We start from the raw sequence: 27,743 nt of genomic DNA on the forward strand, positions 1-27,743 counted from the left end.
TGCTGATCCACGCAGAGGCCGTTCGTTGCCCCGGTGCGCTTCGGCGGCGGGAGCGAAGCTCGAGGCGACCAAAGCCGGCAGCCAGGTAGAAGGGCCGGGGCCGTGCCAGGCCCCGCCCGGCTCGGCGCACGATGCCTCTCGAAGCCCGCACGCCCGCCGCCTCCGTGCAGCAGCAGCCAGGCCCCGGGGCTGCCGTGCTCTGAGGCCGCGCTCGTGCCATGGCCGCCCGGGGAAGACCGGGCCCGGGCTCCCGGCACCGCGCGCTGCTCGGGCTGCTGCTGCTCTGCCTCTGGCTGCCGAGCGGCCGGCCCGGAGAGCCCGCCGCCCCGCCGTCGGGGGTCGATCGGCTGCTCCAGGACTTTCGCCGGCAGCTGCAGCGGGCACGGCCGCGCGAGGAGCTAGAACCGGAGCTGCTCGGCGGCCCGCGGGAGGATTGCCCGGGCGCGGGCGGTACGGCGGTCTACCGGGCCGTGCCCGATACCATCATCCGCACCCAAGACTCCATCGCGGCCGGAGCCAGCTTCCTGCGCGCACCGGGGACCGTGCGGGGCTGGCGGCAGTGCGTGGCGGCCTGCTGCTCCGAGCCGCGCTGCACCGTGGCGGTGGTGCAGCTGCCCCGGGGGCCCAGCGCGCCCGCTCCCATGCCCGCGCCCCGCTGCTACTTGTTCAACTGCACGGCGCGGGGCCGCAGCGTCTGCAAGTTCGCGCCGCTCCGGGGCTACCGTACTTACACGCTCAGCCGCGCCGGGGACGCCGCCGGGGGCTCGCCCGGGCCGGGTAAGCGCCGCGAGTGTCCCGCCCTCCAGGCATCTGCTACCAAGCATGCAATGTCCACTGCTTCCAAAGGACTGTAGCTGCGGATAATAGGAAAAGTGGATCACATTTCTCAGATTTAGGGATGGGTACTGAGAAAGTCCAGTAGATGGGCAGAGAGGCAGGTGTGGTGGGCTGCTTCTGCAGGGCTGATTAGAGAGGACTAGCGGATATTCTATTTAAGAGGATATCTCAGAGCCTCCTATTTCCAATCATGATTAGTTTTATTTCGTCTCGTGTGTTTTATAAAGAGTGTTTTACGGCAGGAAATAGCAAGGACAAGATTTGATTAGATGCCAAATTGTCCCTAGCACCTGCCCACTGCTTCCTGGTTTGGCTCTCTGCCTGTACCTACTTCCTTTAGACAAAAAATATGAAGGTAAAACTTGTCACCCTGCCTCCACTCTTCTCTCCCACCCCTTCCCTACAAATGTTTCCACATTCACGACCCTTTTGGTTTTGGCCTGAGTTTAAGCAGGGCCAGCCGTGTGCTGAGGGGTTCGGAACTCTGTCCTGGGGCACTGGATATACACAGTGGATAGTGTGTTAAAAAGTGTGTCTCTTTAAAAGACCTAAACAGCTTGTCGCTCCTGTAGTTTTAGATGCAGGTGCTCCAGAGGAGCCAAGACAATAAAGGAAAAAAAAAAAAGTAGGAGAGAAACAAAATCCCTGCCCCGGGTTCTTTGTGCTCATCTAGAAGAAACTGGCATTGCCACGGGAGCTTTCTGTAAAGCTGGGAAAAGAAAAGTCAGCAGGGTTAAGAGCGTGGCCAGAAACAACAGTGGTTTTTCTCTTCTCCCCTTTGTCCTTCCCTTCTCTAGAGGGAGCTTGCCATGACCACTGGCATGGCCTCTCTGGGGAGCACTGACGTGCCCAGACTTCTTCAGGTCTTCAGCAGCGTGGGGATGCTGAAGGTGCAGCTTAGGCCCACAGGCTGCATTTGTGGGCCCCTGCATGGAGGGCAAAGGGTGTTTTACAGAACCTTTTGAGTTCTTTATGTGTCTAAGACTACTTCAGTTTTCCTTTCTGGGTTATTATTATTTCTTCCCCCCCATTTCTTGTGACTCTTGTGAGCGTGTGGAGTTAGAGGATAAATAAGTCAAAGTGATTTAGCAAGGCTCCTTGTAGGGAGTTGTGACTGGTCCATTTGGGGTGAGTTAAAGGCTCACGAGGACGTGGAGGGGAGCTGGATGGGATAGACTAGAATAGATTTATTGCATTACCCATTAGCCGGTATATTGGCCATGCTCATTGAGTTTGATGTTAAAAGCTATTTTGAGCTCTTTACACATGTGAAGTCACTCTGTCCTCACGACAGCTCAAAGGTCAAATCCTGTTGTGCGGAAGGCTGACCTGGAAAGCAAGTTGCCTGAGGTCCTCTCAGCGAGACGGAGTAGCTCAGTGCTTTCTCTAGCAGCCCCTGAAGGTCTGTCCCCCACAGCTGGGATAATGAGGTAGACGTCAGGGGTGGTGGGAGAATATAGGAATGAGGGGGAGATATCTTGATGAGACAGAACCTACCTGCTAGAACGTCTGATGAAAGGAGAATGCTTGAACTCCGGAGTCCCTGGGTTTGAGTCTAGGCTTCTCCCATCCCAAGATAATTACCTTGGGACTTGCTCTGTGCTTTGTTTGTGTTCTAGCTTAGATTGTCATAATGACCAAGCGTGGGTGTTTCTTGTGAGTTATCAAGGTGGTACCGGTGTCTGTGGTATAGTTAGTTACTTGGTTGGTTGATGTGACTGACTGGAAAGATCGAGAAAAGAAGGCTGTGGTGTGGAGGCTGAAGTCCTTGGGATCTTGAAGGAGCTGAGAATATAATCTTCCAGCATTCAGAAGCCAGAACCTTTGTGTTGTTTGGATTGACTAGCCTGAAACCCAGACTCTGTGGGTAGAGCTTGGAAAGGCAACCCTTTTCCATGTTAGAAAAACCAAAGCCGTGAGGTGGAATTCTGCTGTCTTCCAAACAGACCTCCCTGGGCTGCCTGTCTTCAAACACAAAGCAAGGACTGACCTTCCTGTTCAGGGCTGATCCCTCCACAGGCGGCTGACTCATCTCCAAGGATCTGGCTCACATTTTCATCCTCTCTCTTTTGCCTTAGGAATAATCACTTACAGTTTATGAATAGTACTAAGATTATTTGTTGGCAATGTTGGAGAAAATGCATTGAGAATTGCAACTCTGACCACATACAAATCCCAGATGTCCATTTATTTATTTTCACATCGTTTATTTACCAGGCATGTTTATGGTCATGCCTGCCATAGCATATATGTGGAAGACAGAAACAAATTTGCAGGAAATTCGTTCTCTCCTTACACTGTGTGGGTCTTGGAGGTCACATTCAAGTCATTAAACTTGGCGTCGAGTGCCCTTATTTACTGATCTGGCCTTATATACACTCACTGGCCCTATATACACACACGTATTCACAAATTAAGTCACAGTCTACTCCCTAGATAGGAAAACTGAAAGCCAAATTCACTGTTACCTATCTGGAAGGAAGATGTCTTCAAATCAATTAAGTAGATCATAAAGGAAAGATAGATTTTATTCAAATTCACAAAAACTTCATGTCAATAAGTAAGGAATTATGAACAAGAGTCTAGGAAATATCTTAAAATATTAATAGAGCTGAGGGTTGGTTTAACAAAAGTAAATGAGCCAAAGATTCAAGTAGACAATTCCCTGGAGAGGAAATAGAGTTGATAAACATGGGAAGTGTCCAAAGGTAAAGACAGTTAGAGGCTGGCACATAGCTGTTCAGCAGTGCACTTAGCTAACATAGGAGAGGGCCTAGGTTCAATTCCCAGTACCACCTCAAAAGGGGGGGGGATCAAATGTAAACGTCAGCTTACACTTACTAAATTGTAAAAAAACAAAACTACATTTTTTAAACTTGGCAGGCATGTGGGAAACTATATACTCAGGGTCATTGACAGTGTAAATTGGTACCAATCTCTTAGAAACCAACTAGGAAATAATTTACTGGAGATTTAAAATATCCATTCTTCTAGATCAGTTTTTCTCAACCTTCCTAAGGCTGTGACCCTTTAATGCAGTTCCTTATGCTGTGGTGACGCGCCCCCCACCCATAAAATTATTTTGTTGCTACTTCAAAACTTTAATTTTGCTACCATTATGAATTGGAATGTAAATATTTTTGAGATAGAAGTTTGTTGAAGGGATCGTGACCTACAGGTTGAGAACCACTCTTCTAGAATTTTTTTTTAAGGAGAATGATCTGTGCTAGAGAAACAGTATGAGCAAAATTACGTTTATTGTGGCATCGTTTATAGTGATAAAGTTGATGAAAAATAAATGTCCAATTTTAGGGGTTAAGAAATAAAAATGGGCCAGGCAGTGGTGGTGCACGCCTTTAATCCCAGCACTCAGGAGGCAGAGCCAGGTAGATCTCTGTAAGTTCAAAGCCAGCCTGGTCTACAGACTGAGTTCCAGGAAGGGACCAAAACTACACAAAGAAACCCTGTCTCAAAAAAAACCAAGAGAGAGAGAGAGAGAGAGATAAAAATGGGTGCAGGAAGTGTGGCTCTGTGGTAGGACACATGCCCAGTGTACACAGCCTCTGACTTTCATCCCTAGAAACTCAAAAGAAGAAGTCAAAATGGAAGTCGTGGAGTCTATGTAATTTCATTGACATTGCCAAGATGTCTGAATAAATATTAATGGGTGGAATAGAGCAATCCATTAATGGATTCAACTCTATAAATTATTAAGGTAACAAAAAATACAGTGGAAGCAGCCTGTGATTTAGAAGGATCGGATGTAGGCTCACCACTTGCGTGTGATGTCAGTCGCCTGACTCAGCTTCTCTGAGCTCATGTCTGCCACTCATGATGCCCACTTCAGACTGACAGTGGGTGCCAAGTGAGGTGGCACCTGGAGAGCACCCAGCATGCTGCGTGGTACAAAGAGCTCACCCTAAGTTATAATTACGTAAATACGATTGTGTTTGATCATCAGTATCTTATGGGAAAAACTGGACTGCACGTATTAGATAGAATGAGAATCATACTGGAATTGTGGATATGTTTTTTTTTCTTTTTCTTTTTTTTTCTGGAATGATGCAATTTAAGAAATAAATGATCGACTCTACAGCCTGGGAGAGAAAAACAAATAAAATGCACTATAGCGTTCCTCTGTATTTACCTCTGTATCTTCCCTTCTCTGGCCCCTCCTCAGTCCCTCATCCTGCAGTCCTATTTTTATTTCTCAGCCAATCTGTATCCTTCGCACCAGTTGGCACAGATTGGGAAGGTCTTATCAGGAAGGTTCCGTTCCCGGCAGTGTGTTGTGAATGAGGTCAGCTGACATCGTTCTCTAGCTTACATCCCACCTTGAAACACTCAGGCTCGATTGGTGTGAGTCTTAATTCCCCTCTGTCTTACCTGCTGTGTTTACTTTCCAAGAGAAGTCAATGTTTCCATAGTGCTAACATGGTCGATCACATATTTATAATGGAAATTCAAAATTACATTTTTCTTGTTCTTGGTAACTGCTGTCCTTTGTTGCTCCCGGGACTGTTTCTGTGTAGATGAGCTCTGGTTTGTTTCAAAGTACATTTTACAATATAATTGGCCTGGACTGGAACTGAGGAGGGATTGTTATCTCAGAGGTCATCAGAGGTCAGGTTGGGATGGGAGGGTTTCCCTGGGTTCAGAAATCACATCTATGGCCCACTTAAACACAAATCAGTGACATCCTGACTTTCCTTCAGGGGAGGCAAGATTAATTTGTTTCACGATAGGCAAGATATTTCAGTGCTTTCCTAACCCTTCCATGTAAAACTTTTGAAGATTTTTAAAAAATATTATTGGGGGGCTGGAGAGATGGCTCAGCAGTTAAGAGTACCAGCTGATCATCCAGAGCACCCAGGTTCAATTCCCATCACTCACATGGCAGCTCAACTGTCTGTAACTCCAGTTCCAGGGGATCTGACACCCTCACAGACACACAAATGCAGACAAAACACCAGTGCACATAGAGTAAAAATAAATCATTAAAAAAATTAAATAGATTATTAGTTTTCTATAGCTACTGTGAACAGCAGGAACTCCATACTTCCTCTTCTACTTGCTAAAATTTCATGTCAGAATAGATTGCTGGTTTATTGTTTGAAAGGGGACATAGTGAAAGTTAACGGGAAGATAGGTTTTAGTTGATATTTATTCTTTTTAAGGATTTTGATATACTGATCTGTTCTGCAAACAAGATAACTGCTCTTCGTGGGTTGGAAAATCAGGGAGTCATGCCTCTGAGGTCTGTTGTCTTTCACAGGTGAGGATGAGCCTCCACTTAGCAAGGCTGGGAAGGATGTGGTTTTGCATCTGCCCACAGATGAGGTGATTCTGGATGGCCGAGAAAGCACAGACGACCACGCCATCGTCCATTATGAGTGGACTTTGAAGCAGGGTGACCCGTCAGTGGACATGAAGGTGATTCATGTCATTCTTTTTGTTGTGTTTTTGTTTTTGTTTTTGTTTTTCAAAACAGGGTTTCTCTGTGTAACAGCTCTGGTTGTCATGGAATTTGCTCTGTAGGCCAGACTGGCCTCGAACTCATAGAGATCCACCTGCCTCTGGCTCCCGAGTGCTGGGATTAAAGGGGTGTGCCACCACCGCCTGTCTTGGGAAGTGGATTCTATAAGCTCTGCTTGTTTACAGGCATTCTGTGTCCTTCACAGTCTCTGAATGCCTGTAAACAAGCAGAGCTTGCATAAAATGGAGAAATTATAAAATCAATTATCCTAAAAATGGTTATTCTATAAACTCCCTTTTGTGCTTAAATAAACAGTCTTGACCATTTGCTTTGAAGCTTGCCAGGATCCTGCTCCTTCAGCTCAAGGGGAACGTCTTACATGGTGTTTCAATAATTCTGATTATTTTTAAAAAGGTTTTCTTTCTTAGTATAAGATTTGGGTAGTATCCAAGTGTGATGGCATATGCCTGTACTCAGGGAGTTGAGACAGGAAGATCACAAGTTCAAGACCAGGCTGGACTATATCATAAGTTCCTAGCTACCCTCAGTTAAAAATTTGGCTAGGAAGTATGAAAGAAATGAATATAAAGAGGGAGCTAATAATAGAATTGTTATTGTGTAAAGAATAATTCTTCTCCTCCTACTTCTCTTCTTCCTCCTCCTCCTCCTCTTTGTTTTTTTGAGACAAGGTTTCTCTGTATAGCCTTGGCTGTCCTGGAACTTGCTCTGTAGATGAGGCTAGCCTTGAACTCACAGAGCTCTGCCTGCCTCTGCCTTCCAAGTGCTGGGATTAAAGGCATGCGCCATCACTACCTATCTTAGTTCCTCATATTGTGATGACCCTAACCATAAAATTATTTTGTTGCTACTTCATAACTGTAATTTTGCTACTGTTAAGAATCGTAACGTAAATAACTGATGTGCAGGATGTCTGAAATCCAAAGAGGTATCGACCCACAGGTTGAGAACCAGTGGCCTAGCATATTGTTAGTCAGCCCAAACAGTCTATACCTCACTGTATGCATTGGCATGAGCTCTTCCCTTTGGAAAATGCTGATAGCATCCTTTTACTCTGTATAAAGGCTCTTGTACTGGTTTTCAGACCATCTACCTTCTAGTCTGATCTGGATTTTCTTAGGCGTGTATCCTTCATAAACTCTGAAACTCCTAACAGAATTCCTCCCATGTGCTATGGCTCCTTCTGACCCGATGCTCCCTCTTGTGATCTGAACATTTGTCTCAACGCCTGTTAACGAAGCTAATTGCATGAACTGTTTTAGTAGCTGGGTTATATGATACTCAGTACTTAGTACTGAGTCTTCTGTTAGCAAGGGTTCCTGCCACCTGCTTCTCTTTCCATGTGACTGCCATCATGGCACCCCTCTCCTGTGTTTGTGTGAGCGACTGAACCTGTGCAGGACTGCCTTCCTGTTTGTCTTCCTTACACCTCAGCTTCTTGGTTAATTTGTACATCAGACATCATTTCTTTTTTCCTTTCCTTTTCTTTTTCCCAAACAGAGTTTCTCTGTGTAGTTCTGGCTGTCCTCATTCTGTAGACCAGGCTGGTTTCAAACTCAGAGATCCGCCTGCCTCTGCCTCCTGAGTGCTGGGATTAAAGGCGTGCGCCACCCCCCCTCTTCAGAAGTAATTTCTAACTTGGAGTGCCATCTATCATTTATTATTACTTCTGTTTCAAGGTTATCTGTGTCATTTCTAAGGGGAAAGGAGGAGCCAATGACTTGTTGTGGGGCGAGGGGTGGGGGAAGCAGTGTACATGTTCATGTGTATTCCTGGACCTTGTGCTCGGTCAGCTCTCTTCCCTGAACATGTCTGTCTGACAGGTGCCTCAGCCAGGAACCCTGGAGCTGTCCCACCTGAAGGAAGGAGCATACATCTTCCAGCTGACTGTGACAGACACCGTGGGCCAGAGAAGCTCCGACAACGTGTCTGTGAACGTGCTTCCCAGGATCCACTCCACGGGAGGTGAGAAGGAAGTCCTCCCATTGAGTTCCCCACAGCCAGCCAAAGCCCAGCTGTTCAGGGAAGGATGGTGTCTGTGGGATTTTACATCCTGGTGACACATTTCAGGAGCTCTTCATCTTATTTTTTGGTGCTTGAAGTTTTTGCTAAAAATGTAATTAGCAAACACAGGCTCTATATGTAGGACAATTTGGCCCCACCGGTTAGAGTACAGAGAACATTCTCAGAGCATAGACCATGGGCTAGTGGGTCCTGTGAGCTGACCTTCTGCGTTTCCCCTTGACATTGTCAAAGACAGTGCCCAGCTTTTCTAGGAGAAGGTTTTGTGTAAAGACAGAGGGTCTTTCTTGTATGTGTGGTTAAAGTGTGCAACTAAAGACTACAGTTTAAACAGCCCAGCCAATGGAAGCAGAGGGCAGGATGGTGCTTGCTAAAAGCTGGGGTCATTTGTGTAGGAAATGCTTGTCAAAATTCCAGTTAAACAGAGGAGTATGTTTTAGGGACCTCCACTGCACAGCATGATGACTATGGCTGATAGTAATGTATGTTCCAAAATTGCCAAAAGACCAAGCTGAAATGTTATTTCCACAAAAAATTAGTAGGTAAGGTGATATATTTATGAACTGACTTGATTTAGTCTTTCTACAATATGTACATATATCAAAACATACTGTTCTTTACCATATATCTACATACTATTATTGTCCATCCATTAAAAACAAAATATGGGGTGCAAGGAGGAAAAGCATATCAGGATAGAATGGAGACTTGACTGTATCAGTAGTTCATATAATAAATCATTAAAAAAATGCAAGGAAGAAACGTATGGCTAATGAGTACAGTTAGACTAAAATTTGCAAGATACATGAGTGAGTTGAAAAGCCCCACTCAAAAAATTTCACAGAAGCCAGGTATGGTAATGCAAGCCTTTAATCCCAGCACTCAGAAGGCAGAGGCGGGCAGATTTCTGTGAGTCCCAAGACAGCCAGGGCTACACAGAGAAACCCTGCCTTGAATAAAAAAAATGAGCAAAAACAATAATAGAAAGCAGTCAGCATGGTGCTGTTCCTATCTGACCACTTACTGGTTCAATTAGAACCATGGAGTCATGTATGAAATACCATGTATGAACGGTGGAAAACAGGGGTGGGGGCATAGACCGAAGTTTCTGTGTCCTTTAGTGTACACACACACACACACACACACACACACACACACTGTAACCTGGTTGAGTTTTTGAGTATCTTGACATCTCTAACACCTTTCAATGCTGGGGGAGACCACATATTCAGCTAGCAGGCTTGAGAGCATTTCAGTATGAGGTAGAACAGTGATTGCAAATAGGGACAAACCCCACCTGATGCTGAAGGCATTTTTAGGGCAGGAAAATAAGACACTTGAACTTTTTTTTTTTAAATATTTATTTATTTATTATGTATACATTGTTCTGTCTATACATATCCCCACAGGCCAGAAGAGGGCACCAGATCTCATTTCAGATGGTTGTGAGCCACCATGTGGTTGCTGGGAATTGAACTCAGGACCTTTGGAAGAGCAAGCAGTGCTCTTAACCTCTGAGCCATCTCTCCAGCCCGACACTTGAACTTTTATTTTTATTAATTTTCAATCTTCTGGGAATTTTCAGTTTATGGGATAAGGTGTACGATGTGTTATGCTCTGTGTGTGCATGTGTGTACATGCACCATGTGTTGTGTGCCTGCACTCACACAGGTATGTGTGACGGTCAGAGGACAACTTGCAGGGCGTTGGTTCTCTCTTTCCAGCATGTGGGGTTCTGGGATTGACCTCATGTGCTCAGGCTTGGTGACAGGCACCTTGGCCCACTCAGCCCTGCAGTCCCTCTCGGGTACCGCATCTCAAAACACGAGCACATACATATTATTTATGAATGAATTTCAGATGTTTAGTAATACAGTTAAAAAGTCTGAAGACGACTATTCCATAAAAATATAAGTTATAAATGCAGCTCTGTTTCTAAAACTACACAGAAGTAAGGACAGCCCTGTAATCCGGGGGTTTTCCTGTCACATGTGTAGGGTTGCTTGGTTACAGCCTCCTCGGTCCCGTCTGCTCCCCCTGGTGGCGGTCGCTGACTCTGCAGGCCTCTGTCTGCATTATGTCCTTTCTTCTTTGGGATCAAACTATCTTCTAATCTCCTCGCACCCAAATAGACTCACTTTCTAGACTTTTCGTTGACTGCTTTTCAACAAAATTAGTGTCGATCTCGTCTGTGCGTATCAACAATGCTTAGCTTTTGCTGTTAATGGACTATCATAATTTGCCACCCATGTTCCCGAAAGAACCTTTTAGTTCATCCCATCACCATCAAATCGTAGGACCCGTTAAGACCTGATTCTAGCTAGATGTCTTTCATATCTATTACTCAAGAGTTACCTCTTTTTTTATTAAATTTATTTTTTTTAACTTTTATGTGCATTGGTGTTTTATCTGCATGTATGTCTGTATGGGGGTGTTGGATTCCTTGGAACTGGAGTTACAGACTGTTGTGAGATGCCATGTGGGTGCTGGGAATTGAAGATCAGCCAGTGCTCTTAATGGCTGAGCCATCTCTCCAGCCCCCACCTGATTCTTACTTAGCAAAGTTGGCTTAATCAAGAGGAGAGAAAAATGCCTTTCAAAAACACATCTGTAGCTCCTACGCATTTCACTGCAGACTGAAAGCTCCAAGAGGAAAAAAAATGCCATTATTTCACAAAAGTATATCTACACCAGCCAGTAGCTACATATAGATCGTCCTCCACAACACTGGCAATCTGGTCATCTACATGTAAAAGTTAGCAGCAGAAAGGTAATCTCAAGAAAAAAATGTCTTACTTAAAAAAAGAATTCAAGATACAGACTATATAAAATGGTGTTTCTACTGAAACATGGTCCACAAAAGGCTGGGATAGTATCAGGTGACCCACCTGATGCGGGGCCTGTGATGGATAAGTGAGGGAATGGATGCAAAATGAGCAGCAGGCAAAGGAGCCCGAGCAATAAAGCCTTGGAGAACAACTTCCAGACATGGAGCTCTGGGGCAGCCCTGAGAGTTCGAGGGTGGGTAGGGGATGGAGGGACCCGCTAATCTGCTGCCCCAGCTCTGTGTGTCTTCCTCAGCATCCCTGTCATTCTACCCTGCTTGGAGTTCCCTTTCCCCAGTCATCCTGACAGGGATGTTAACTCTCTCTGCAACCCTGCGACCTGAGACTTGTTCACAAACAGGATGCTCCCGCGTGTGCTCGCGATACCATTTCTCCTGTGAGAACGGCTGCTGCATCGACATCACTTTGGCCTGTGATGGAGTGAGGCAGTGTCCAGATGGGTCAGACGAAGACTTCTGTCAAAACCGTGAGTCAGTTGCCTGGCCTCATCAGGCGGGGATCTGGAAGGGGTGGCAGAGGCTTGTCTGTGTTCTTGCGATAAAAATGGGAACCCGGTGTCCTTCCACTGCTGGTTCCAGGAATAACTTTCCATGGAAAAGCTATGCTTGAGAACTCACTGAGGCTATCGTCTGAGTTGCAGATGACAGGTTTTGGGTATTGCATATGATTTTTTTCAACTTTCCAAAGGTTTTCCTTATCTTTAAAATATTACATAACATACACTTGAAAAAGAAAGAAAGAAAAAAGCCTGAAGCAGGGCGGGGAAGATGACTGAGTAAAGGAGCTTGCTGGAGCCTCATGACCCAAGTCTAATCCCCAGGACCCACATGGTGGGGAGAGAGAAATGACTCTGACAAGTTGTCCTCTGACCTCCACCATGTGGTGTAATACACTTTTTTGTTGTTGTTGTTTTGGCTTTTTTGTTTTGAGACAGAGTTTTGCTATGTAGCCCTGGCTGTCCTGGAACTTGCCTTGTAGACCAGGCTAGCCTTGAACTCACAGAGTTCTGCCTCCTGCCTCTGCCTCCTGAGTGCTGGGATGAAAGGCATGCACCACCACCACCCAGCATGTAATACACTTAAAAAAAAAAAAAACTAAAATACATTAATGTTTTGCCTTGATTTTATTTTTTATTTTATTTTATTTACTTATTCATTTGGTGATACAGACTTGCCATGTAGCCCAGGCTGACTTCACACTCACAATCCTCTAGCCTTAGCCTTCTGAGTCCTGAGATTATAGGCATGTGCTTCCTTCCACCATGCTTGGCATTGCTTTTCTAATTTTTAAGGATTATTCATGGCACACTGGGGTGTGGCTAAGGTGGAGCTATAAACCAGTTCTGTAAGCTCGTGTAGTTAAAAGTACACCATAAGAAAAAAAAAAAGTGCACCATAAGAAAGAGCTGTAGAAAATGTTAAATGTTCTAATAAAGTACTGGTGTAAGGAAGCGCCCCCCCCCCCCCCGCCGTGGCGGCGGCGTCCCAAAACATAAAATTGAGGAGCCGAGAAGTAACTCAGTGGTTTAGTGTTTGCTTCATGTTCATGAGGTCCAAGGCTCAACCCCCATTGCTATGAAATAGACACACACACACACACACACACACACACACACACACACACACACGCTCGAGGTTGAATTTCTCTTTTGTCTTTGTCCATGTTAGGAAAGCTCCTAAAAGAGGAAAGAACACATTGCCCATTTCAAAAGTAAGCAATAGATTTTATTGGGCTCTGCATGTCTTAGCTGAGTGGGATATTAGCCTCCAGCAGCCATGATTTTAAATCAACTGCAGATACAGTGGTCCTCGGTTAAAGTTCAGAAAAGAAATGCAAGGCGGAGGAGGTGAGAGTTCTTCAGTATCCGTGTAAAAAAGGTAAATGTGGAGGTCTGTGGTAGTGATCCCAGGACAGAGGCAGCAGACAGGAGGATCCAGGAGCCTGCTGGTTAGCCAGCCTAGCCTGCTTGGTAAGTTCCCGGTTCTAAGCCACAAAGAAGAGAATCTGTCTCAAAAACAGAAGTGGATGGCTCCTAAGGAACAACAGGGTTGTCTCAGGCTGCCACATGCAGTGTGGCACGCGCGCGCGCGCGCACACACACACACACACACACACACACACACACACACACACAAAGAAAGAGAGAGAGAGGAGAGAGAAAAGAAACCCAGCAAGTAACCGAGTTCTTCCACAGTGGGCCTTGACCGCAAGATGGAGACATACACAGCGGCTACTTCTGCCCAGCCAGGAACCACAGGACTGAGTGAAGGAGACCCCCAGTTTGAAAAGACCCAGAAAGCCACTCCCCACAACCAACCAGTTGCTGTATCCCACACAGAGAAGAGGATTCACTCCACCCAGAGGTCGCCAGAGAGTCAAATCAGTCCTGTCATGCCAGGTAAGGACTCAAAATGAGTTCTCCATGAATAATAGTCTTTGTTTTCTGTTGTTAGTATGGCTAACAAGGTTATGTTTTATGCTTGAGGACCATCAAGGAAATGTACTCCAAAATAGAATGATTTACAAATTGAAATGAAGAATTTGGCCAAGACAAAATAAAACAGAAAGCAACCCTGACATTTGTACTAATACAGCGAAGGAGCTCTGGAGCTGTAGGTCAGTGGAAGGCTTGTCCAGCATCCAGAGTCCCTCAATTTGATCTCCAGCACTGAAAAGAAACCAAGTGTTGGTTTATGGAAAGGAATGTCTAGTAAAAACAGTCCTCCCTTGATGTCTTGATATCCCTGAGGGATCCATTCCAGGGCCCGTGAGCACCAAAGTTCAAAGACGCTCAAGTACCATCTATAAAAGTAGCACTATGGGGTAGCGAGACAGTTCAGTGAGTCCAGGCCCTTACTGCAGAACCTAACGACCTGAGTTCCAGCCCCAAGGATTCACCTGATGGATGGAGAGAACCCAATCTTGCAGGTTATCCCCTGATCTCCACACATGGGCCATGGCATACATGCCTGCCCCGCCCACATACATACAAAATAACTAAATGTAAAAAAAAAAAATAGCATGTGACCTATACACACATCCTCCTGTATGCTGCAAACCATCCCCGAATTACATGTAATTCCTTATATAGTATAAGTACTAAATAAATAGTTCTTATATGGTATTTTTTAGGGACTAATGATAAGTCTCTGGATGTGTTCAGTGCAGGCACAATTTTTTTGTGCATGCTGAGGACTAAACTCAGTGCTTTATACATGCAAAACACTCACTGAACCATTGAAATACACCCTCAACCTCAAACACGGTCTTTTTTAAGATTGTGTAGGGCATGTATAAATGTTTGGTTACACAGTGAATGCGTGCTCAGAATGTCCTGCACCCCTGGCATTTGGGGGCACAGATGCTGTCTGTGTTTGCTCAGCGTCTCGTGGCACAATGGCTGGATTGTCGTGGGATATGGTTGCAGCTGTGGGGCCTGTTCTCTGTGTGGTCCAAGTCACCGTTAACAAGGCTGTCTTCTTACATCCAGTCTAGCTGGGAGGAAGGAAAGCTGGTTTCCAGGCCTGCAGAGTGGTATAAAGCAGTGCTGTGTGCCTGTTTACATGGGCTCTGTTTATTGGGAACTTAGGAATTTGTGGGTAGGGTAGCAGATCAGCCAAGTCCTTCAAGGAACTGGGCTGAAACATGAACAGAAACCCAAAACTTTTCTGCATACGGGTGTGGCATTCTTCCTCTACTAAATACACCAAAACCTTGAACCTTAGCTTATCTTTTGGGTAATAGTTATATAAAAGGTCTTTGTTTTAAGGGCATTCATTCACTTATTATTTCTATATAGAGTCAAATTGAGGGTCTCATTCATTGTAAGCTACTCTATCAGCTTTAGGGACTTCATTATTTCTTTTGAGAGTCAAGTCTGATCATTTACTTGTTACTCTTCAAGACTTGTTTTGGACTGAACTCAGAAGTAGAAGCGCTCACCGAGGCCAGCCTACATCTCTTGGCAGTCTATTCCGGGTGTTTTTCTTTGGCTCCCTTCATCCTCTTGGCCATAAGTTTAGCACATTCTGCAGCCTCCTCTTGGCTTTTCTTAGTGCATTGTTTCTTTAGAGCAATACCGAGTTTCAGGACATGCAGAATAATAGACGCTGACTCTTGGGTGCTTTGGTGTGGGAGCCCACATAAGCTTCCTGGTGAGATCTGAGCTTGTTTTACACAGCAGGGCTGCACTAGGGGATGGCTTGACCACACACATGGTCACCAGGTGTCTGGAATGGTCTGCACTTGGCTGTGCTGGAGGGGAGGTCTTTTGCTCCACCCCTTGGCATTCCTTTAAAAGCTCTTTAGAAGAGACAGAAGGGGCTGGTGGGTTTGGACCCAGGCCCTCCCAAGCTATCCTGTGTTTCTAACTCTCTCTCTCTCCTCTATACGTCTATCTACATATTTCTCACTTCTCCCTCCTCAAGAGTACCCTGGGGGAAAAAGAGGGAGCTGGTCTCCCTCACTTTGGTCCTGGACTTCTTACCTTCTTTGTTTAAGAACTTTCTAGAGACATTGGTGGCCATGATCTTCTTTAGAGAGATTGACAACCTTCAGGTACTGCTAGCTCTTTTGGGCACCAACCATTGAGGCACAGTAGTATCTGTCAGTCGGGAATAGCCTTCCCCCACTCCCTCCACTTTCTTATAATAATCAAAAATGTACATTGAGAACATAGAGATGGTGTCCACACTGCATCCTTGAACAGACTTGCATTTCCTCTATCCAGTTCTCATTGATCTATGACAAGATTGCCCCATACTCAACAGCAGGGGGACGCTGTCATGGGTCAAGGCATCTTGCTTCATGGGAAAACCTTGTCTGTGGTTCCCACTACTGATTCAGACCACATAACCCTTCCACTTTTCACCCAGAGCATCAGCAGCCACTTCTGTGGCCATGTGCTTCTCACAGAACATACGAAGCTTTCGTTTATCGTCCTATTCAATGAGTCTCTGACAGCTGGTGCCCGGGAAGGAGATATTCAGCTTCATCTTGAATGGCCAACCTCCTAGAAGGTGCCACCAAAAAAAAAAAAAAAAAAGCCTTAAAGACTTGTTTTAAAGGTTTCCTTCCTCATGTTCTCATCTAGAGTTCTCACATTTCATGTTATGGGGCGACTGATCAGAATCTATATGATCACAGTTCCAGGAAGGTAGTTTGGATCTGTGAAAGTGTAGTCTATGGAACAGCTGTAAAAACTTGTGTCCTTCCAAGATGGCGCTGGGAATCCATCTCAAAATATCCAGTGTGAGGAGGTTCATTTATCACAAACCCCAAGAATGTAATGTTAGAATGTCCTCCTCCAGTACAGCACCCCACTGGGTCAGTACTGACAGGACTCCTCCTCCAGGAAGTGCGTTCCACCAGATGGTATCACTGTTAAGGCATTGGCAGAATGTACATCCTGCTCCCCACCCACCTCCTTGCCTTCTGTCTGACAAGGAGAGAGCCTGGCTTTCCGGCCCTGGCTGTGAAGTCCCCAGGCCTTGAAGAGTCCTAAGAGGCTCTTATGCCACAAAGTCCCTGATCCTCTTCAGATTCCCTACCTTGCCATCTCTGGTATTGGAGACTGCAGTCTCCTTGGAAACTCTACTATTGTCTGTCTGTCCCTGACATTAGTAACTCCTCCTCTAAGAAACTCCTTAGTCTTCAGTAGCCCATTTTAGTGTCCTCTTGACCCACCTTCCCCTCATCTAAACCTAACACAAATGAGGGTAATCAAGGGTTATTTCCCTGAGATTTTGAGAGGAGTAGGCCCTCTTTCCTTGACTTGTTTACTTCTGTGGAAAATGCCATTTAAGACAATCCTCAGATTCCTTTACATATCCTCCGTTGGGGCACAGGGAGAGATGGTGATCTTAGAACACTACCCTATGGGGAAATATTTGACTATTCATAAGCAGTGATTAGGGGAGTAAGGTTTGGACTCTAGGGACTTTAGCCAGGCAGATCCTGGTCCATGGTAACTCAGCTCTGAGGACCTCACTGCAACCCCAGCCCCTGCAGAGTTAGTATCCTTCCTTCATTGGTAGGAAAAAACATGATAATCAACTTAAGGTTGTTTAAATCACTTCTAGACCAATTTGGAGAGAGCCCTTTCCAAGCACACTGGTCCCTCAGTATGAAAATAAGCAAAGGGTGCCAGGACATAGCTCCGTGGTAGAGCATTAGCCAACCTCTGAGTTCTGTTCAGTGTGTGTCACGTGGACACCTTTCCCAGTGCTTTAGTGTGTTTAAATGTGTAAGAAGAATAAACAAGGTCAGATTCTGGAAGTTCGCACGACATGAAGCGAAATCATTCTTCACCTTGAGCAGATCATCTCACTCCGAGCCATGAGGTTTGCGGGGTCTCTGACAGAGAGCCATCTTCTTTTGCCTCCTGAGTGCTGAGACTAAAGGCATGAGCCACCATGCCCAACCGGCCTATGTTTATTTAAAAATAAACCCTGCCGTTCCTTTCTCTAAGTCTGTCTTTTAAAAAGTAAATAAGGGAGCCAGGCGTGGTGGCACAGGCCTTTAATCCCAGCACTTGGGAGGCAGAGGCAAGCAGATCTCTTTGAATTCAAGTCTAGCCTGGTCTACAGAGTGAGTTCCAGGACAGACAGAGCTGTAACATAGAGAAACCCTGTCTCGAAAAACAACAAAAACAAACAAACAAACAAACAAACAAAAAACCTTAAATAAGAGACTGGAGAGATTCCTTGGTGGTTAACCAGAGAAGATGAGTTTGAACCCCAGCACTCACATCAGGGGATTCGCAAGTGGCCTCTGTGGGTATCCACATACATGTCATACACTCAGACAGACAGACATATACCTAAATTAAAAAGTAAACTTGTAACTTCATGCCTACTTCCGGAAGTCTTTAATGTCCCTTTGACATCTATCTGTTCACTTCCCACAGACAGTAATTCCTCAGGAAAGAACCAAGAAGAGGGAAGTTACATTTTCAAGTCCAAGAGTGATCACGCACGAGGGGACCACCCAGCCCCAGAAGCAGGTCAGTGTACGCCTTGGAAACACGCTGCAGAGCAGTGAGGTCCACAGGACCGCCCGAGCCCTGGCTGCATGTCAGGTGAGGCTGTGAGAGTTCAGGCTGAAGAGTGCTCCAGGACCGGAACTGTCTTCTCATCTTCAAGGTCACGTGCAAATGGTGCCCTTGACAGCAGCCTACTGTCTTTGGCTCTCACTCTGTCTTTCCCACGTCCTTCCAGGGACCACTCTGTGGGAAAAGCCACACTTGGGGCACAGAGGTTAAGAATACAGGCTCAGCTAGGCGTGGTGGTGCACACCTTTAGGCCCCACACTCGGGAGGCAGAGGCAGGTGGATCTCTGATTTCGGAGCCAGCCTGGTCTACAGAGCAGGATCCAGGACAGATCAGACACCATAGTTCAAATCCCGGCTCTTTCACTCAACTCCACAACCACGGCCAGGTCCTTATCTCTGAATTCTAGTGACTTCACGGGAGGTGACAGCAATAACTCATCCTACCTCACAGGAGGCTGTGGAGGGTGAACGCCACAGTGTTTCGTGTATACTACATGGTTCGGTTGTAAATGATGGCTGTTAAGATGGAGTTACCTGTGAGGTAGAAAAGCGAGGAAGAGAGTGTGCTCTTAATGACAGAACATGCCAGGAACATGGGAATTATAGGAGGCAGGTAGGACACTGACATGTGGAAGGTCAGTTTCATCATTTGGGTTGTTTTAACTGGAAAGAGCACACTGATGGTCCTGTAGAAAGGCTTTAGCCCTGAATCCTGCTCATTAAGTCAGCAAAAAGACCTAGGGGAACAAAACATAATCCTTAAATTATTGATCTAAACCCGGACAAAGCTTTCTTTTCCCCCTAGACTATTCTTTGTAGTATCTGTACAACAGTACATGGCTGGGTAATACCAAATATAATTTTTAAACAACTGATGTCTGAGCATAACGCAGATATCAACAGCTGTCTGTATCCACTGCAGTCTGCTGGCCCATTGAAAGTGGCTTGTCTCTGAATGTTAGAATGACTCCCTGTCACCTGTCAGCATGGAGAGAGAAGCCAGCCCGTCTGGAGCCCATGGTCACTTGTCCCTGGAGGCTCAGTTCTAATGGAGTGCTCCTTATTCTAGTTGTTAAGATGGTTTGAATATCATTCCTGCTCATATAAGCAGAATAGATAATTCATCCTCTTAGTGTTTTTTATGGTACAGAGTTGGAATGTATTAAGCCATTTTAATACATTTTTAAGCATGGGTATGAAAAAGAGAGGCTTCACTTTAGATAATTACTAACAATTCTGTCACTGTGTTTTAGAAGGAGTTGGAAAAAATAATTTCAAATTACCCAAACTGAAAGTATTGAGGAAACTATGTCAACTAAGGATTAAACAGCAAAGAATGAATGCTATGTGGTGGGGCTGGAGAGATGGCTCAGCTGTTAAGAGCACTGGCTGCTCTTCCAGAGGTCCTGAGTTCAATTCCCAGCACCCATATGGCAGTTTACAATTGTCTGTAACTCCAATTCCAAGGGATCTGGCACCTCATACAAACTCAGGCAAAAACACCAATGTGCGTGCGCGCATGCACGTGTACACACACACACACACACACACACACACACACACACACACACACAAGTGCTATGTGGTGGACATGCCTGTAACCGCTTAGGCACAGCCTTGGGAGGCAGAAGCAGGAGAGTGGCTCACAAGTGTGAGACCAGCATGATCTACATAGCAAAATCCTGTTTCCAAGAGACAAGGGGCTGGGATGATGGCTCAGCTAGTGTCTTAGTTAGGATTCCTGTTGCTGTGAAGAGACACCATGACCACAGAAACTCTTAATTGCAGGGTTTTTAAAAATTAATTTATTTTTATTTCATGTGCATTGGTGTTTTGCCATGGGTGTCAGGTCCCCTGGAACTGGAACTACAGACAGTTGTGAGCTACCATGAGGGTGCTGGGAATTGAGCCCAGGTCCTCTGGAAGAGCAGTCAGTGCTCTTAACTATTGAGCCATCTCCAGCCCTCATAGCAATATAGAAAACATTTAATTGAGGTAGCGGCTTACAGTTTCAGAGGTTCAGTCCATTATCATCATGGCTGGGAGCATGGCCATGGGCAGGCAGACATGGTGCTGGCTACATCTTGATATGCAAGCAACAGGAAGTAAACTGCTGAGATACTGGGCAGTATCTTGAACATAGTTGAGACCTCAAAGCCCACCTCCACAATGACACACCCCCTCCAACAAGACCACACCTACTCCAACAAGGCCATAACTGTTAATAGCTCCATTGCCTTTGGGGAGCATTTTCTTGCAAACCGCCACAGCCAGTAAAGTGCTTGCCATACAAGAGCATGAACATAATTTTGGGCCTGTGGCAACCACACAGGAGCTGGGCATGGCCACATAGATATGTAACCTCAGCCCTGGGGAAATGGGAATGGATGGGTCCCTGGAGCTCACTGGGCAGCTATTCTAGCCAATAGATGAGCTCTGGGTTCAATGAGAGACCTTGTCTCAAAAGATAAGATGGAGTGATAGTGAAAGATATTCAGTGTCAACCTCTGACCTCCATACATATGTACATGTACTGGCAAGCCCCTGCGCGCACACACACACACACACACACATCCATCCACCTACCCACACACACACACATATCCACATTCTCTACATAATCTAAAAAATAAAGTAAGCTGGGTGAGGTGGCTCTGTAACACCAATACTCAGGAGGCTGAAACAGGAAGATTGCCATAAAGTCAAGGCCAGCCTGGGCTACATAGTGAGTTCCCTGGGCTATGGAGTGAGATTCTGTCTCAAAAAGGGGGGTAGCAATAGGGAGATGGCTCAGTATGTAAAATATTTGCCAGGCAAGCATGAGTACCTGAGTTCAGGTCCCCAGTGTCCAGGGAAAAGCCCAGATGTGGTGGCACATGCCTGTAACACCAGCACTTTGAGGATGGACAGGAGGATCTGAGGGGCTCACTAGCCAGCCAGTGTAGCCAGGTGAGCTCTAGGTTCAGTGAGAGACCTGTCTCAAAGAGTAAGTTGGGGGGCAACTGAAGAGGACACCCAGCATCAACCTCTGCCCTGCATGTGCACATGCGCGCACACACACACACACACACACACACACACACACACACACACACATACACATACACACACACAAGTGCACATACACACAACTCGGTTTAAAAAGAAAAGAATGTTTCAGTATTCTGGCGCAAATACTACATTATAGATGTTTGTGTGTGTGTGTATGTGTGTGTGTGACACACCTACACACTCACAGAGAGAGACCCAGGGAGAGACACAGAGCCCTAAACAGGAATTCACAGCCTCATACCTGATTTGGGAAACAGAGATTTTCGTGAATTTTGTTTTGTCACCCTAGGTGGGCCTGAGCCACAGGATTAAGATGTCCACTCAAAATTTGCCCCCCACCTTTAGCCTAAACACTGCTTTTCATCTTTGATCAAGTCAGACTCGGAGGCTAACAGCCCTTCCCTGTGCAGGTGAAACTGGGGCTGTTGTATTCCAAGCTGAAGTTGTTTAGGGGGTCTCTGAGCTCCTGTGGGAGGAGAACAAAGCCTTCCTTTGTCTGGGTCCTGACACTTGTGAGCCACTTAGTCCTTTGAAAACATCTTTCATCAGGATGGCACTAGGAGCCAGTAGTGGCCACTAAAACCTCGATGCAAGGAGAAGCAGTGGTTCTGGATGCTTCCAGGCGGCAGGGCTGTGGGATGGGTGGCTCTAGAACCAGGTTCTAAGCTGTGCATCTCCTCACAATTCTATAAGGGAGCACTGGCCCTACCCTAAAATGTGATATCCATAGCCACTAAAGCAACTTCCGAATCCTTTCCTCATGTTCCAGACACAGGACAGTCCTGGGTATTCGGATACTAACGTAGAGTTTGAGAGGCCCCTGGTGTGAAATCATCTTGAAGTCATGTCAAGGTGAGGCCAGCTACACCTGGGGCCAGTTGTGGGTACCTAAAGTGAAGGCAGAGAACTACCCTAGCTTCCACCCTCAAACAGACCTGTGTGCTTGCCCCACCCTCTCTTCTTTCCCCACCTCTGCAAGGCCACCGCTCCTGAGCCTTGATGTGGTCATTTCCCCAGTGGCATTTTGCCATCCTCTCTTAATCTCCATTGGTTCACACCCTCTGTGGCTGCAAGCAACCAGGTCTCTTTCAGTGCATAAAGAAGAAAACAAAAACAAAAAAAGAAAACAGCCCAGTCTCCTGTAAATAAATGTCCAATGCTAATCTAGTGGGCTTCCCAGGCTCCACCCTGTGCCCTCTGGGGCATCCCATTCACCAGAACCACTTCCCTCTGGTGCCTTTTCCTTCTGCTGGTTTTCCACATCTCTGTCCTCTGACAGATCTTGCCCTCTGGAGCCTGCCCCTGTCCCTTCTTCCTTTCTATCTATTGCTCTCACTTTCACTGTAGCAGCTACTATCAGTATGCTAACAGCTCCTAGGTATCTAGACCAGGTAATCAAAGAGCCTAAGGGGACATTCCACCTGGAGCCCCTACAGCTGTAGTTCTCAACCCTTTTGAGGTTAAATGAAAGGGTCACCTAAGACCATTGGGAATATGTGAGACCGCTCCTCTATCCATCTCCAGGCAGGTCTGCCTACATACAGATATGCTCACAGACAAATATTCAGAATTGTATTAAAGAGTCGCAGCGTTAGGAAGGATGAGAACTACAACCCTACAGGCACGTTAACCAGAAAATGCTCCACAGTATATACATATATTCAAGAACAAACATATGTAACAAACTTATCTCCTCGGCAGCTGTGCGGTGGTGCCGGGTCCTGGGCTCGTTGCATGAGTCGGCTGTTTGAATCCTGGGACTTATGCAGGGATGCTTGGCTCGTTCTGGGAGGGGGGGACTGAACCTGCCTGGACTGAGTCTATCAGGTCGATCCCGGTCCTCCGGGGAGACCTTGATCTGGAGGAGGTGGGAATGGGGGGTGGGCTGGGGGGAGGGGGAGGGGGGCGAGAGGGGGAGAACAGGGAAATCTGTGGCTATTATGTGGAACTGAATGGTGTTGTAAAATAAAAAAAAAAAAGAACTGCAAAAAAAAAACAAACTTATCTTCTTCCATCTACCAAATTGAGCTCCCACATAAAAGCCAAATCACTCTAGCAAAAATCTTACCAGCCAGACACTTCTTCCTATCTTTAGATTTTAAACACAACTCTGTCGTAATATTAACATTTATTTGCAGTCTTTCTGGTAAATGCCTATCTTCTCAGGTTAAAGTTATCCAGACATGTTCTCACATCCATCTTGGAGAAATCGGCACTGTAAGGACTAGACCACAGGCTCTGTCCTGAATGGGTGGGGATGCTCTAGGACATATGACACAGTATTAGATGCCCCCATTTCCATTGTTTGTAAAATGGCTATAATGTTAGTACCAGCTCACGTGGTTGTGAGCATTCAGTTATTTTGGGTATAAAGCTGGCATTTAGTATTAGCTTATCCTTGTGGGGTATTTTTTGTGAGCAACAAACAATTGCTTATCTTTGATTACTAGCTCTTAGGCCAGTGTCCGGCACATGGAAAGCTATTAATCAACACAGAATAAATAAGCAAAATGGAATGTTTCAGAACCAAGCTACACATGGAGATATTGGCTCCTTTAGTTTGTCCAGCTGCAGGAAGGTGCAGCTAAAAATAGCCTCACCATCATCCCAAACCTGGCCCTACTCCAGTGTAGAGGGGACTAAGAATAGAGCCTGCTGAGTTTGACTGGAGACACATCTCCCATGCCACTTCCAGACTCTGGAAAACTACAAGCTACTCTGGTCTGCTGTCCAGGTCCAGCTCCAAAGGAAAAAACCAATGGCCAAAGTTACACCAGCATATTTTTACAATTTTAGTTTTAATTAAAACATTACTTCCTACTCCCTTTTCTCTAACTTCTCTTGTGCTCCCTTCCCCCCAAAAATACATGGCCCCTCTTTATTATTGTGACAGACAGACACACACACACACACACAAATACAACCTGCTGAATTTGTTCAGTGTTGCCCATATACATTTGTTTTTAGGGCTGACTAAATACACCAGCATATTTGATGACAGTTTTCAATATGTTCTACTAGAAAATAGTAGGATCCTTGGATGTAAAAAAATTAATTTTCTGTATATGGATGTTTTACCTGTATGCATGTCTATGTGCCACGTGAGTGCCTGGTGCCTATGGAGGCCAGAAGAGGGCATCAGATCCCCTGGAACTAGAGTTACCGTTGGTTGTGAGCCCTCATGTGGGTGCTAGGAATTGAAGCTGGGTACTCTGGAAGAGCAGTAAGTGTCTTAACCATGGTACCATCTTTCAAGTCCTGGAAATTAATATCTTAAGCCCTACCAGAACCAGAAATCAAGAGTTAGACGATAGCTAATAAGAAGCTCATGTGTGAATCCATCAACGTCACAAGACTATAATGAGAACATTTCTCGCGGTTGCAGTCTCTAGGATAGTTGGAGATAAGGGTGGTCTCATTGCCATGTTTTCACTCCTGATGCCAGGCAACTTTTGCAATAACCTGGTAGAGAATTTGGTTTTTAAGTGGGCTGGGTTTAAGATTAGACCTACAGTACATAACTACACGGGGGAATTAACCTCTCTGTACCTTTGTCAGAAAAGCAGCAATAACACTAGTACCAACTGGAGGTGTTCAGATGGGGTAAAATAATGCATGCCGGGTGCTCATCATATAGTAACCAGTAGCTGTCACTGTTGCCAACTGCTGACCAGTGCTTCTCCCCTCCCAAACCTTGCATAGGTGCAGTGTTACCCCTGGCATTGGGTCTGGCCATCACTGCTTTGTTACTTCTCATGGTGACTTGCCGACTCCGGCTGGTGAAGCAGAAACTGAAGAAGGCCCGTCCCATTACGTCTGAGGAATCTGACTACCTCATCAATGGGATGTATCTGTAATGAAGATACTTAAGCAGCTGCGGGCAAGGATGGGCTTCAGTTACAATTTGTCCCTTGGGTTCTATCCTTAAGACCTGTTGCTTTAAATTGTGCAAGATGACAGTGCGGTTATAAACCTTGTTTTATCATGAAATTTTATCATTTTTCCTGGGAAGTAAATGTCTTGAAAGGTAGAGAGGAATTCATGAGATTGAAGTGTATAGTATGCTGAGACAGAAAGTCAGTATGCCATGTGGTGACAGATGGCAATGCCCACCTTTCATTTGAGAGGTGCCAAGTGCTGGCCCCCATAGCTTCCCCCTTGTCTTCCAGCCCTCTTCTCCACTGAGTTCTCATGAGCTCCATTTTCTTTTTCTCCGCCAAATAGCTTTGAAAAGGGATCCTAAGTGAATTACACTCAGTGAGATGATACCATAGCAAGTCTATATGTTATAAGCATTCTGAATAGGTCAGCAAAGTCCCACAGGAGAGGGATATGGGTTCTCCACTTCACCCCACCCCATGCTTCTGACATCAGGCCATGGTGGTAGCTGCCATGTTTGGCTGACCTTGGAAGAATACCTTTTGGTTAGGAGCAACTCTAGGTGGGTATGAAATGAGATCAAGGTGTCAGCAGAGGACCTGGAAGGCAAATAGAAGCATAGCCGTGGGGTGAGTGAGTGAGGACATTAATGTGTCATCTGCTCAATGCTGCTTCATGGTGTGGAGCACACTGACTGGTTTATATATGCACTGGATTTCAACATGAGCCTTTCTGATGAAAAAGTGCGAATTATCAATCAAAACATTGATGTCTGGGTACGGTGTTTGTAAAGATGTCGCCATATTTAAGTATCACAGGCCATCAATGGAATGAGCCAGATGCTTCCCCTTGTGATGTTTTACAGGGCTGGAGGTGGAATCCAGGAGCCTGTTTGTGCTAGGCAAGTGCTCTGCCACTGAGCTACACCCTGTCTTCACTCTCTTTTATGATATTAAATTGTTATAAGGAAACGGCGGCGGCGGTGCACGCCTTTAATCCCAGCACTCGGAAGGCAGAGCCAGGCTGATCTCAGTGAGTTCAAGGCAGTGAGTTCAAGGCCAGCCTGGTCTACAGAGAGAGATCCAGGACAGGCATCAAAACTACACAGAGAGACCCTGTCTCAAAACTAAAAAAAAGTTATAATGTACAATCAGCTAATGTCAGGATGTATTTCCAGGGCAAAAAGCACTTTTGCACAAACTCCCCATTACAGGAAATTAGCGTCCAGCTTAGCATCTTTTAAATTTGTAGGCAGTAAAGGCAGATTTTCCCTCATCACTCAATGCTGGGTTATATACTCTAGAGATTATTCTGAGGGGACTACATAGTGTGGTGCCCAATTATAATCATGATATTCCTCTTTTCTTTACTGTGAGTGGCAAACATTGAAAAAAAAAACCACTGTAATCTCATTTGTTTTAGACTGAATGTAAAGTAGGTGGTTCCTTTAACAGGGGGCTTGATTTTGGTGAGGGAATATAGCCTATCAAAATGCATTAATAAATGGGTAGTTCTAGAAAAACAAGTGTTTGCTTTTGTCTCTTGAGACTCCAAGTGTAGCCTTTTGCTGAATGTTTAGAGCTGAGCAATGGTGTAAATGTTACACTGGTAGCCTGAGAGATGAACTGTGTGAGTGAACTTATCTGTACTCTGATGCTGTGCGGCTCATTTTTATAGAGGACGTCACCTACAGCCATACCCAGTAAGATAGAAACTAATAAGGCATGTTTCTTTCTGCACTTCTTTTATATACAAAGAAATTAACTACGATCTAGTATTGCTATTGTTTTGAAGTACTTGAGAAAAGATGTCTTGTATGTACTATTCCTTTAATAAACTATTTTATTCTTATGCTTTTAAAAAACTCCTTTATTATAAATTGCAGGTTACTAAATTTGCCCAAATTGTTACTGTATTATTTGGATTTACTCATACCGTTTTCACAAAGAGGGAAACAGAGGGCTGTAGAAAAGGGAGTCGCCCCAAGCCACATAAAGGGCTGGAGAAGGTCAAGCCCTACCTAGTAATCCTCACCTAAAGCCTGGGTGACACCTTGAAGAGCCAACTTCTCAGTGACTGTCTAACTCAAATTCTTCCTCTGCAACTCAGAAACTATTTAAAGGGGCACAGTGGCCATAGTTTACCTCTTCAACATGCTCTTTCACAGCTTTTCCTTAGGCCTACCCAGCAGTTTAAAACTGACTTGTCAACTTGGCTGTCAGGACAGGCGACAGCAGGTACTCCCCACCTCCCATAAGCAACTTTGATGTTTGATGCCATTCATGTCCCAAACATGGCGTCTTCAGGGGGAGCTTTTCCCCATCTTTTCCTTGTAATGGCTGAGAACTTGTGTGGCGCCATTACTCTCTGTCACACCAACACCTTTCGCTTGCTGATTTTGCTCTTTTCTGCATTTTCCCTCATTGCAAACCAAGGTTCCTAATTCTCTTGGCCCCTCAAGTTGGCTATCCTGGGCAGAGACCCTGCTGGTGGCTTTGACTGGATTCCTCATCTGAACGCCACAGACTGAGTCCTTCATGTACTCCTTCAGAATCATCCCAGG

At 45.6% G+C, this 27,743-nt stretch overlaps 1 protein-coding gene across 1 annotated transcript; it reads left to right on the top strand.

Annotated features, from left to right (window-relative positions):
• Positions 1 to 26,225, top strand: Lrp11 (LDL receptor related protein 11). Its single transcript, XM_028860953.2, has 7 exons — positions 1 to 777; positions 6,113 to 6,270; positions 8,155 to 8,296; positions 11,540 to 11,665; positions 13,394 to 13,597; positions 18,107 to 18,202; positions 25,004 to 26,225. The coding sequence occupies exons 1-7, from the start codon at positions 219 to 221 to the stop codon at positions 25,156 to 25,158; spliced, it is 1,440 nt and encodes a 479-aa protein (XP_028716786.1). The 5' UTR covers positions 1 to 218; the 3' UTR covers positions 25,159 to 26,225.
• The last annotated feature ends 1,518 nt before the right edge of the window (positions 26,226 to 27,743 follow it).

This window comes from Peromyscus leucopus, chromosome 8a, assembly GCF_004664715.2.
Source record: "Peromyscus leucopus breed LL Stock chromosome 8a, UCI_PerLeu_2.1, whole genome shotgun sequence".
NCBI lineage: Eukaryota > Metazoa > Chordata > Mammalia > Rodentia > Cricetidae > Peromyscus > Peromyscus leucopus.

Bases quoted from the DNA above. Each gene is read 5' to 3' on its own strand.
- Lrp11 (XM_028860953.2), top strand. From the start codon at position 219: ATGGCCGCCCGGGGAAGACCGGGCCCGGGCTCCCGGCACCGCGCGCTG. The intron at 8,297-11,539 runs GTGAGAAGGAAG...GTTCACAAACAG, and splicing joins CAGGATCCACTCCACGGGAG to GATGCTCCCGCGTGTGCTCG. The intron at 13,598-18,106 runs GTAAGGACTCAA...CACTTCCCACAG, and splicing joins AATCAGTCCTGTCATGCCAG to ACAGTAATTCCTCAGGAAAG.